This window comes from Salvelinus fontinalis, chromosome 38 (genome assembly GCF_029448725.1).
Source record: "Salvelinus fontinalis isolate EN_2023a chromosome 38, ASM2944872v1, whole genome shotgun sequence".
NCBI classification, from domain to species: domain Eukaryota; kingdom Metazoa; phylum Chordata; class Actinopteri; order Salmoniformes; family Salmonidae; genus Salvelinus; species Salvelinus fontinalis.
The window spans coordinates 22,735,083-22,747,200 of NC_074702.1; the positions used below are offsets into that span (position 1 = coordinate 22,735,083).

The following is a 12,118-nucleotide window of genomic DNA, read 5'->3' on the forward strand; positions in this document are numbered from 1 at the left end:
AAACCGGAAGCCAGCCGCACCAATGTGTTGCAGGAAACACCATACACCTGGTGACCGTGTCAGTGTGCATGCGTCAGCCCATCACAGGAGTCGCTAGAGTGCGATAGGACAAGGACATCCCGGCCGGCCAAACCCTTTTAAATCTTGTTTCTGAGGCTTTGAGTGTTGGAACCAAAGAGAGAAATATGCAGGAATATGGCAGCCGCCCCGCGCTGTGTGTGTCAGTCTCACAGGACAGCATTGACTCACACACACAAACACACACCAAGAATGAGTAATGTAGTCCTACTTTTTTGTCTTGAAGCACAGGTCTATTTATCTCTATATCACCTGGATGGCCTGACAGTAAGATCAATAGTCAAGATTTCACCCATCCATACTTCATATAGATCAGTGAAACTGCTGCTTCAAAGTAAGGCACTTGAACAAACCGTTCTCATTTTGCCCTGAAGAGCACGTTCCTCCCACGATTTGTTCTCTCACACAAGCGTTTGATTACATAGGCTATACGTACAGTCCCACTGTTTTTGTTATTTATTCCCTTGCACGGTAGCCGCAGTGAGCAGACACTTCCAATCAAAGGTGATTGACGGTTTTGCACTGCGAGCCTCGTGTTCCCTGTCAGCCCTGGTTACTCGCCGTGGGAAGCGAGGAGGAAATTATTTCTGCTGGGTTTTTTCTCCCCTTCCTTCTCTTGCACTGAGTGGCCAGTCATTCCAGAGCCTCCAGTAAGACTCACTGCAACTAGCGTGCAACTGTTGACTAGCACACCAATCTAAATGTTAATGCTGTGTCAAGGGCATCCCACTAGCCTTCCCGCGTTGACTTGTTTACTTGTTTATTGAATAGTTTTCCACACGTGAATTGCTGCCTTCAATCTTGCAGGGTGTGTTGGTCTCTATGTTTGAAGAACCCAGCTAATGCATTCAGGAGATAAAGGGTCTGAGTTGAGAAGTTTTAAGGGGTTTTGGAGAAATGGTTCCTGTTTAGGGAACATGTCTGTCTGTCTGTCAGTCATTCTGTCCTTGCATTAAGGACATGTCCTTTTGCATTGGAGAAATGGTGCACACACACAACTCGCTACCTCAGTAAGTTTACAGGTGGCAGTTATTGCCATTACCTTGCTCTCTGTCTCACTATTAACTCACTCTGTCTCTCTTCCTTTCAATATCTCCCTCTCTCTCCCTCTCTCTGTCTCACTCTCCCTCTCTCTCTCTGTCTCACTCTCTCTCTCTGTGTCTATCTCTGTGTGTGTGTCTCTCTCTGAGTCTCTCTCCCTCCCTCCCTCCCTCTCTCTCTCTCTCTCTCTCTCTCTCTCTCTCTCTCTCTCTCTCTCTCTCTCTCTCTGTCTCTGTCTCTGTCTCTGTCTCTGTCTCTGTCTCTGTCTCTGTCTCTGTGTCTCTCTGTCTCTCTGTCTCTCTGTCTCTCTGTCTCTCTGTCTCTCTGTCTCTCTGTCTCTCTGTCTCTCTCTCTCTCTGTCTCTCTGTCTCTCTCTCTCTCTGTCTCTCTCTCTCTCTCTCTCTGTGTGTCTGTCTCTCTCTCTCTGTGTGTCTGTCTCTCTCTCTCTCTCTCTGTGTGTCTGTCTCTCTCTCTCTCTCTCTCTCTCTGTGTGTCTGTCTCTCTCTCCCTCTCCCTGTCTCCAGCTGTTTTGTTCAGGGAAAGGCTTACCTTTGTCTCTACCTTACGCATGTTTTACAATGTACACAGTAACTAATAGTTGTTTATGTACACACTGCTGATTTGTGTGCTGTGCACATAATATCCTATTTAGTTCAGAGAAAGCTCCTTCATCCTCAAGGAATAGTTTGATTGCACAGACAACCGGATAGGGAATCATTGTGTCAACACATCCACTACATTGCAGGAAAGGGAAAAATAATAGAATCGATAAAATCACATTTATTTAGGGACTCGATTGATGTCTTGGTCAATACATTCAAAATGATAGGTCTATAATTACATTTTATTTAGTAAATGAATACCCAATGTTTGACTAATTTTGAATGTAAAATGATTAAGCCAAGTTGTTGGGCTGTCTGTTATGGACATCAATGGAGAGCAGGTTTCTGAATTACCCTCCCTGTGTTAGTTTCTCAAACTTTCTTTTTTACCCTCCTTTTACAGCATGGCCTCTCAATCAAACTTGCTATTTGGCAGGGAAGAGGGTCTCTGCTGGTACTGTATATCTCCTCAGTCAGAGGAGGCTGGTGGGAGGAGCTATAGGAGGATGGGCTCATTGTAATGGCTGGAATGGAATAAATGGAACTGCGTCTAACATGTGGTTTCCAAATGTTTGTATTTGATACTGTTCCATTAATTCCATTCCAGACATTACAATGAGCACATCTTCCCATAGCTCCTCCCATCAGCCTCTTCTATCTTCAGTGTATAACTAGCCACACAGCATGGCACTGTTTCCCAAACCTGGTCTTTGAGGACCCCCATGCATGCTGGTTTTCATTTAAAACCAGATCCAATAATTATTCGACAGAGGCTCCATATGGAGCTGCTGGTAATAGTCATCCATGAAACTCACTATCAACTCATTTTAAGCAAATTTATTGAGAGATTGGTTTAATGTGAAAACTGTGCACACAATGGTCCTTCTGGACTAGGTTTTGGGAAACGGCACTATACTATACTGTATTGTAACTGTGTGCTTCTGACTACGCTAGCTGTGTTAGCGCCCTGAGCTAGCCTGAAGAGTGAGCTGTCACCGGCCTGCTGACTCTGCCCGTTTTGTTCTCCATAGCAACAAGACCCTTGTTGCACTATAATCCATCTACCTGTACAAGTCCATAATGCCAGGCTTACACTTGATAAAGTGGCACATAGAGGCAGAGTAACACATTCAAGGGTTTAGGGAGTGAGTGTGCACATGAGCGAGAGTATGTGTGTGTGTTGTAGGGTAAAGAATCACGTTCTTGCATCTTTTATTGTACAATTGTGAATATATAAAATAATATGAAGTACACTAGCTTAAAGGCCCAGTGCAGTCAAAAACATGATTTACCTGTGTGTTATGTACAGTGAGCAAAAAAAGTATTGGGACAGCGATTTTTTTGTTTGTTTTGGCTCTTTACTCCACCACTTTGGATTTGAAATGATACAGTGACAAAATGCAGACTGTCAGTGTTAATTTGAGGGTATTTTCATCCATATCTGGTAAACCGTTTAGAAATTACAGCACTTTTTGTACATAGTCCCCCAATTTTAAGGGGACCAAAGGTATTGGTACAAATTCACTTATGTGTATTAAAGAAGTATTCCTAGCATGTATATATATTCCTAGCATGCAATGATTACATCATTGTTTCGGTTGTGTTTCACATTATTTTGTGACCAATCATTTGAGTCACTTTTATTGTGAATAGAATATGTTTCTAAACACTTTACATTCATGTGGATATGTGGATGCTACCATGATTATGGTTAATCCTGAATGAATCGTGAATAATGATCACTGAGAAAGTTAAAGACACACAAATATCATACCCCCCAAGAATGCTAACCTCCTCTGTTATTGTAATGGTGAGAGGTTATCATGTCTTGGGGATATGATATTAGTAACTTTCTCACTCATCATTATTCACGATTCATTCAGGACTATCCGTAATCATGGTAGCATTCACATGAATGTCGGAGTGTTTAGAAATATATTCTATTCTTATTTGTCCCAGTACTTTTGGTCCCCTAAAATGGGGGGACAAGAAGTTCTGTAATTTCTAAACAGTTCACCCGAAATGGATGAAAATACCCTAAAATTAAAGCTTGACAGTTTAGCCTCATGGTATCATTTCAAATCCAAAGTGCTGGAGTACAGAGCCAAAACAACACAAAATGAGTCACTGTTCCAATACTTTTGGAGCTCACTGAATTTTTCCACACTGAGGTTGGAATAATACTGTGAAAATTATGATATGCTCTTTTAGTGTAAGAGCTGTTTGAAAATACTTTTGGGGAAAATGGCAGCCTGTTTTTGTGGGATGGAGTTTTGGCCTGCCTGGTGTCATCAAATGAGTGAATAGACCAATAAAAGAGTTCCAAACCTCTCTGCCAATAACAGCTAGTTTTCAGTTTCCCCCTCCACACTCATGAGAAATTTCTCTTTGCTAAGAAGCTATTTTTGTTTCTTTTTGACTATTTTAATTGAAAACAATCACAGGAAGGTACTTAATTGTTAGCCAGAAATGATTTGATATTGAGATAAAAAACGGCTGCGTTGGACCTTTTTAAGGGTGACCTGATTGAAGTGATTGTTTTGCTTTTCCAATCGAGGGGGGTGGTGTGGGAGAGAGAATTTACAGATGGGAGTTGTTGGAGGGGTGTGTAGTTGGGGGTGTCTGGGTACAATTGCATGAGTTACTAAATGCAAAAGATTAAAGTGATTGTGGACACATGGCACAAGGCATGGTCTTTCGGAATCCAGAGTCAGTCTGCATGGCTTGTGGACCGTGCGCTTCCGTGTGGCCTTTTCATCCAGTCTGTTTGCATATCTGTTCATGTGTCTAACCTCAGTCCATCAACCTATAGTCTCTTGTAAAAGCTACGTCATGACACTTTGTTCCCTAAAACATTAGCAGTGAAACATTACCTGTCGTTAGCAATTAGCCAAACATGAGCTGTCAGCCCAGGGTGTGTATGAACAGTAGGGTGGAACACAGAGCACTGCACATAGAAAGGAAGACCTACGCAGTTCATAGAAGGGACACTTATCTACCACTCCCATAAACAATTATATTCTTTCTCTCTGCAAGGTTCTGTTTGTTTTTCCGCTACTCAATTTGCTGACACATTTGTTTTCTAGTATTCCCCCCCTCCACCTAGTGTGTGGAGGTGTTGACTATGTTCCATCAGCGCTTACTGCACTGTGTGCTGTTGAGCAGGTCCCTGTCTGGGCTCCTGTGTTAAAAGTGATGTTCATGGTGATGTTGATATGTGTGTTCGTAAGGAGTGTTGCAGTTACCCTGGCTGACCAGCAGATGTCAGCACACGTCTCACCATTTCTCTTTCTTTTCTCGGTCCCTCCAGGCCAGTTGGCCATTTACCTCAGGGCACCATGCTGACAATTAACACCAACCCCAACATCAGCATCAAGTCGGAGCCCGTGTCGCCCAACCGCGACCGCAGCACCCCGTGCTCCACAGCCGGGGGTGGCGGAGGAGGGGGCCTAGTGACCATCACAGGGGCCCCTATGTCAGGCCAGTACCCAGGGGCCCTGCGCCTGGAGCCGTCCACCCTGCTGGGCCGCTCGCCCGTTGGCAGCCTGAGCAGCAACGGCAGCTCCTACGAGGGGGACCGGGACGATGGGGCCCAGGGGCGGGCCCAGGACTTCCACCACCAGGGAGGGGCCTCCTCGGCCATGGGGATCCTGAGGCCCTCGTCCACGCAGGAGCAGCAGGAGCAGGAGGGGGCCAATGTGAAGAGAATGAGACTGGACACTTGGGTCACATAGATGTGTAGAACAAGGGACTGAGGGGAGAGATGCCCCCCTCTCTCTCTCACCCCCCCACCCCACACCTATTTACCGTATGTACAGTAAATGCTGACCTCCACACATGCCTCCACCACACACAAACACACACACATGCACCGGACACGCCCATTTGCGCATGCTCTTACACACTTTCTCTCACAAATGTATGCGTTGACACACAAGCTCCATACTGTTTTACCCTATATTGTACTACACACACACACAGACACACACACACATACACACACATTCTCACACAAGCACCCTCTATAGGGGCAGAGTAACCGAACCAGGGATTACATGTCAACATAGTGTGTTGGACAAGATTAGGATTGGAATGAATGAGTTCTCTTTTGTTCAAGCTGGCTCTGTCTCCTTTTCGTTTTGAAGGGAGAGAGAGCGGCTAGAAAACTGACTGACTATTGACTGACTATTGGCTTTGCTGGGTTTTCTGTTTACCCTCTACATCACATAATACACATCTGGTATCCTCCTGTCTTTTATCCACAGTAGGTCTCTAGTCCTGCTGCAGTGCTCTGTTGAGAAACAGTACGAGAACCAAAATGAATCCACTTCTTTGTATCTGCCCAGTGGCACTGTTATATCCAGCTTTTGGTGTTTTTGTAAAGAGTATGAGATTGGTGAATGAGATTTAAACTGTTTTCTTGGAATATTACATCCTCTCTCTGTCTGACTTGTCCATCAGCCATCTTTACATTTCTATAAACATTTCTAATTTAGATTTGAGAACCCAAAATTCACCAAGTCAAACTTACTAGCGATCCATTTGATAAGACAGGATTCACTGTTCTAAAGTGGACGATCCTTGTTTTGTTTAGTTTTAGCCAAGTATTTAATCAGAACCATGCAAATAGCTGTTCAATCTGAAACATCGATACCTTATCTAGGTCAAATACTGTTTTATCAGGGATGGGCTGCACTAGCTCTATGACACATGCTACAGATACCTACATATCAACTTCAGATGCTACGCTACGTGTGTGTTCCTGTTTTTGATATTTATTTCAAATGCTCTTTTTGTGTAAAGTTTTTTTGTTACTACCGTCTTGACTTTTTGATTTTCCCCACGCTCAAATCCAACCTCACTCACACACGAAAAGTATTTTTGTTAAACAATGCCAGTGTTTCAGAAGGCTCTGAATAGGAGATGTAAACTGGGAGAAAAAGCAAAGAACTGTGTATATAAGCAATTTGTTCTGTTTCCTTCTGTATGGCTTTTGTATAGCAGGGATATTGTTTTTTGTGGGTAAACATATAGACCATATATACATATATATAAATATAACAGCAGCGATAGTAGATTTTGAGAGTAAGTGATGAACTGCATACGATGCAGAGAAGACAATAGACAACAGGGATTGTATATAGAAATATATGTTCACATATGTTCAGCAGGATATCCCTAAAAGCCAATGTGTTGATTCTCAGTGGATCTGTCTTTCTATTTGTGTGTACATAAGTGTACTACATTGCAAAGCCAAGTGAGGGTGCTAGAGGGACAGAATGGGAAGTAGCAGTGGATTGGACTGTTTGAGTGAGCAGTGGTTAGTACTTTGACGGAGCGCACTTTAACCCCTTCCTCCCCCCCAAGCCCCCAAAATGCCTCCTCTCTTTAAAAGCCAGGTGTCCTCCAGAATGGGACAGTCATGTCTGCATGTCCTCAGGCACATCAAACTCATCCAACACACACATACAAACACATTCACACACATTAGCCAGACAAGTATCCCTTGTGCTTTATATTAGACGAGAGTTCCTCCCTGGCCACATTAATTAATTACAGCATTTCACTCGCTCCCTACCAGTGACTTAAAAGACAAGTCCATTTCACTCTCATTTGACATCCACCACTATCAATTTTCTGCCAAAACGGCTCATTGCTTCACACACTCAAACACCATACTCACATATACTCTGCACTCCAGAACAGGTTCAAATGACCTCCCATTGGCTCTTTATTGTTTTATATCGTTGTAGTTGTTGCCGTAGGGATTGTGCAGCCTGACTCTTCAGGAGTCTAGACGATCGTCTAGAGACGGATGGCAGAGAGAGAGCTATCACGACTGCCGGCATGTTCGCACACCCTTGGACTGTAAGACTGTTGTGTCCTAAGCTTTGAACAAAACATTGACCCTGATGTTTGTTTTTTTTTTCATAAAAATGGTAGCTATGTCTTGAATAGTGCCACACGCCATGAAGCAATGTTTCATAACTAGACTAAATGGTGACTAGTGGAAGCAGACTATGGGGAGATGGTTGGTTAGTACTCTGGACGTTGGCCAATCGAGGTGTTGCATAAACCCTGACATTATCTCAGAACAACACTAAGGGTCAGTGTAATCACAAATGAAAAGACAATCGTCATGACAATAGTTAACCTGCGCCCCCATATTCCCCATGTATAATGAATGATGTTTAGAGAATCTCACTTTCCAGTGTTAATTTGTGCTGGTGACAGTTCTATTGTCTGTTTTTATTATAATTGTTCTATGATAATTGCTATTATTACTGTTAATATTATCATTATTGTAACCATCGATGGTAATTGTAATGATGATATAGAAAAGACAATTTTATTTTTTGCGGTTATGTGTAGGTTAGGAATCTTGTTTTATTTGAATTTTATTTTATTATATATAAATATTATATAAATATATTTTTGTTTTGTTTTCATTTTGTTTTTTCTTCAAAGGGTGTACAAATATTGCACGATTTATGACATAAAACAAAACGGCTGTAGTAATATTAGTACATGTGAGATCATGGAAGGTGGTAAACAAGTTTAATATAATGACCAGTTCAATGCTGCAAATTTTAGTCAAATGTACAAAACTTTGTCTACACATAGTAAAGTGGGGACAAGACACATTTAATTTTTTTCTGACCAGACACAAAGATGTCAATGCATGGGCATAACACACAAAAAAGAATGAATCATGTTATAGGAAATAAATATGAAATGTAATATCAATAAGAATATACATCACACAGAAATAAAATAGAAATTGAAGAAAAAAGTTAATAAATTATAGTTAATATATTGTGTTCGGCTAGTCTGATTTTTGTTTTTGTTTTTGGAGAATGATATACAATTTGTGTATATTTTCATAAATAAAGTATGCACTGATATGTTATTACAAATTCTATACTGCTTTTACAAAAAAGGTGTTTGTTATTGTACCAAAGTATCCATTTGTCCCTTCTTACCCTCCCCTTTTTGCGTATGTTTTATCGTATTTTATATATTAAATAGACAAGTTGACCTACGAAGAGGTTTTGGTTTGTTATTATTATGATTTACATTAGAATGTGGATTTGTGTTAACTATCAAAACATTTGATAATTTATCAATACAAACTTGTTTTCTGAAAAGAGTTTTCTGAAATGTGATGTATCAGCTATGTTTGGTAAGTGACATAAAATATGGGACTGTTGAGAGGGTTGCTCATTAATTGCCAGAGATATGTGAAGTGGAGTGATATATTTTTACTATATGACGTCACCACATGTGCTGGTAATGCTTTGGGCATCAATATCACGTGTTCAGATCTACTGAATTATTTTACAGCCCATTAACCTAAGCCAAATATGTTTTGGTTTTTCTTTAGTTTTCAAAAATGGAAAAGTTTCTAGAAATAATTTACTATATCAAATCACATTTTTCGCAATCCTAGTGATCAACTTCATTGACTTAAACTGCATGTTATGTGAGACTACGCCACGGTATTTGAATGACACAACGATAAAGATTAATGCAAATAAAACAAAAACGTTAATAGAAAATTACTTTTTGTAAATCATAACTGTCATGGGAGGAAAAGAGAAAGTCGAATGATCTTGGAAAGAGAGACTTGGGGGAGTTCTCATGGAGAAATGTTCTATTGAGGCGTCTATTCATTGCATGATAAGTTTTCCACTGACATAATCTCTACTTATTTAAAGAAGTGCAAGATTTCAGTTTCTTAATCATCATTGGACAGTAAACAAATGCTTAATAAATAAGACCATGTTTAGTCCCAATGTCCTGAATGAGAGAGATTAAGTAATGAGAGGATTGGAGCGATGTGGTGGGGGTGTATTGTCCCCTCCTCCAGACAGTTGACCATAGTGGCAGCTGTTCTGTCCGGTGTAGCTCATGTCTCAGACAGACACACACTTCTGTCTCCAGTGACAATGGCCAACTAGTAATAATTTATAATCGAGACCACTCAGTCTGTGGCAGTATACCTCGCAGGTTAGCGTTTTTTGTCATGAATCTTATTCTGGAGGCAGCTCTTCAGAGTGGTCACTAGCTGGGACAAGCCACAAAGTCATACAATCTGATTTGAAACCTAACCTTAACCACACTGCTAACCCTAATGCCTATCACGTGGCCAGGGATGAGCTGGGTGTGGCTCGACTATTATGCTTTGATTGGATTAGAGTGGGCATCTGGTACCATCCGGCTGTCTCGAGGCAAAATAAAATAATCCACTGGCTCCTGCATCACAGTGTGGACAAAATATGCATCCGAATATGTACATTGAACAAAAATATAAACGCAACGTGAAATGTTGGTTTCATGTTTCATGGGCTGAAATAAAAGATCCCAGAAATGTTGCATACGCACAAAAAGCTTATTTCTCTCATTTTGTGCACAAATGTATTTACATCCCTGTTAGTGAACATTTCTCCTTTGCTAAGATAATCCATCTACCAGATAGGTGTGGCAGGTATCAAGAAGCTACCAGACAGGTATCAAGAAGCTGATTTAAACAGCATTATCATTGCACAGTTGCACCTTGTGCTGTGGACAATGAAAGGCCACTCTAAAATGTGCAGTTTTGTCAGACAACACAATGCCACAGATGTCTCAAGTTTTGAGGGAGCAGGCAATTGGCATGCTGACTGCAGGAATGTCCACCAGAGCTGTTGCCAGATAATTGAATGTCCATTTCTCTACCATGAGCCACTTCCAGCGTTGTGTTAGAGAATTTGGCAGTACGTCCAACCAGCCTCACAACCACCGGCTCCTCTGTTTCCTCTGTCTGGAATCGTGTAGGTGAGCGGTTTGATGTCAAAGTGTGAACAGAGTGCCACATGGTGGCGGTGGAGTTATGGTATGGGCAGGCATAAACTACGGACAACAAACACAATTGCATTTTATCGATGGCAATTTGAATGCACAGAGATACCGTGACGAGATCCTGAGGCCCATTGTCGTGTCATTCATCCACCACCATCGCCTCATGTTTCAGCATGATAAAGCACAGCCCCATATCGCTGAAGCTGAAAATGTCCCGGTTCTTCCATGGCCTGCATGCTCACCAGACATGTCACCAATTGAGCATGTTTGCATTGGTGTATAGTACTTAAGTAGTACTTTAAAGTATTTTTACTTAAGTCGTTTTTTGGGGTATCTGTACTTTACTTTGCTATTTATATTCTTAACAGCTTTTACTTTTACTTCACTACATTCCTAAAAATATTATGTACTTTTTACTCCATACATTATCGCTGAAACCCAAAAAGTACTTGTTACATTTTGAATGCTTAGCAGGACAGGGAAATGGTCCATTCACACACTTATCAAGAGAACATCCCTGGTCATCCCTACTGCCTCTTATCTGGAAGACTCACTAAACACATATGCGTAATTTGTAAACGTCTGAGTGTTGGTGTGCTCTCCTGGCTAGCCGTAAAAAGTAAATAATTCAACGGTGCCGTCTGGTTTGCTTAATATAAAGAATGTGAAATGATCTATACTTTTACTTTTGATACTTCAGTATATTTAAAACCAAAGACTTTTAGACTTATACTCAAGTAGGATTTTACTGGGTGATTTTCACTTTTACTTGAGTCATTTTCTATTAAGGTATCTTTACTGTTACTCAAGTATAACAATTTGGTACTGTTTCCACCACTGCATCTTTGGGATTCTCTGTATCAACGTGTAAGACAGCGTGTTCCAGTTTCCGCCAATATCCAGCAACTTTGCACAGCCATTGAAGAGGAGTGGGACAACATTCCACAGACCACAATCAACAGCCTGATCAACTCAATGCGAAGGAGATGTGTCGCGCTGCATGAGGCAAATGGTGGAAACACCAGATACTGACTGGTTTTCTGATCCAACAGATGCATATCTGTATTCCTAGTCATGTGAAATCCATAGATTTGTATTTAAATGGACTGATTTCCTTATATGAACTGTGACTCAGTAAAATCTTTGAAATTGTTGCATGTTGCGTTTATATTTCTGTTCGGTATAAAAACATATTTGTCATTATAAATTCTTGTCAGTGAGGCCAAACTCATATTCATAACCATAATAAATACACCCTTCTTTTGGAGCTAGGGGTCAAGAGCCTGACTGTCTCTTTCCTACATATCAGCGTTACCATTAGACGACAGCACATTTTAGAACAACTTATACTGTATTACAATCAAGGTCATTGGCTGGGCGCGTGTGATTATTTCTGTTACCCGGTTGCTGATTGCCAGACATGACCTTATCTCATCATAAGGGGACCTTTTATGTGAGAATGATTCACACATTCTTTGGAGCAGCTGATGTGGTTGTGAGATAGCAGCTGAAACCGTCAGAAGCGGCTCTGTCTAAAGTGCTTTGTCATTTGTCTG

At 41.2% G+C, this 12,118-nt stretch overlaps 1 protein-coding gene across 8 annotated transcripts in view; it reads left to right on the forward strand.

Annotated features, from left to right (window-relative positions):
* LOC129837697 (myocyte-specific enhancer factor 2D homolog) overlaps nt 1-8,767 on the forward strand; it is an 81,992-nt gene extending 73,225 nt beyond the window's left edge. For 5 of the 8 annotated variants that reach the window (XM_055904072.1, XM_055904070.1, XM_055904068.1 and 2 more), the window contains 2 exons: nt 2,125-2,175; nt 5,032-8,767. In XM_055904072.1, the coding sequence (XP_055760047.1) occupies nt 2,125-2,175; nt 5,032-5,455 (475 nt within the window). In that variant the 3' untranslated portion in view covers nt 5,456-8,767. The remainder of the gene's footprint in view (nt 1-2,124; nt 2,176-5,031) is intronic. The other 3 variants (XM_055904074.1, XM_055904075.1, XM_055904076.1) reach the window with 1 other exon arrangement.
* The last annotated feature ends 3,351 nt before the right edge of the window (nt 8,768-12,118 follow it).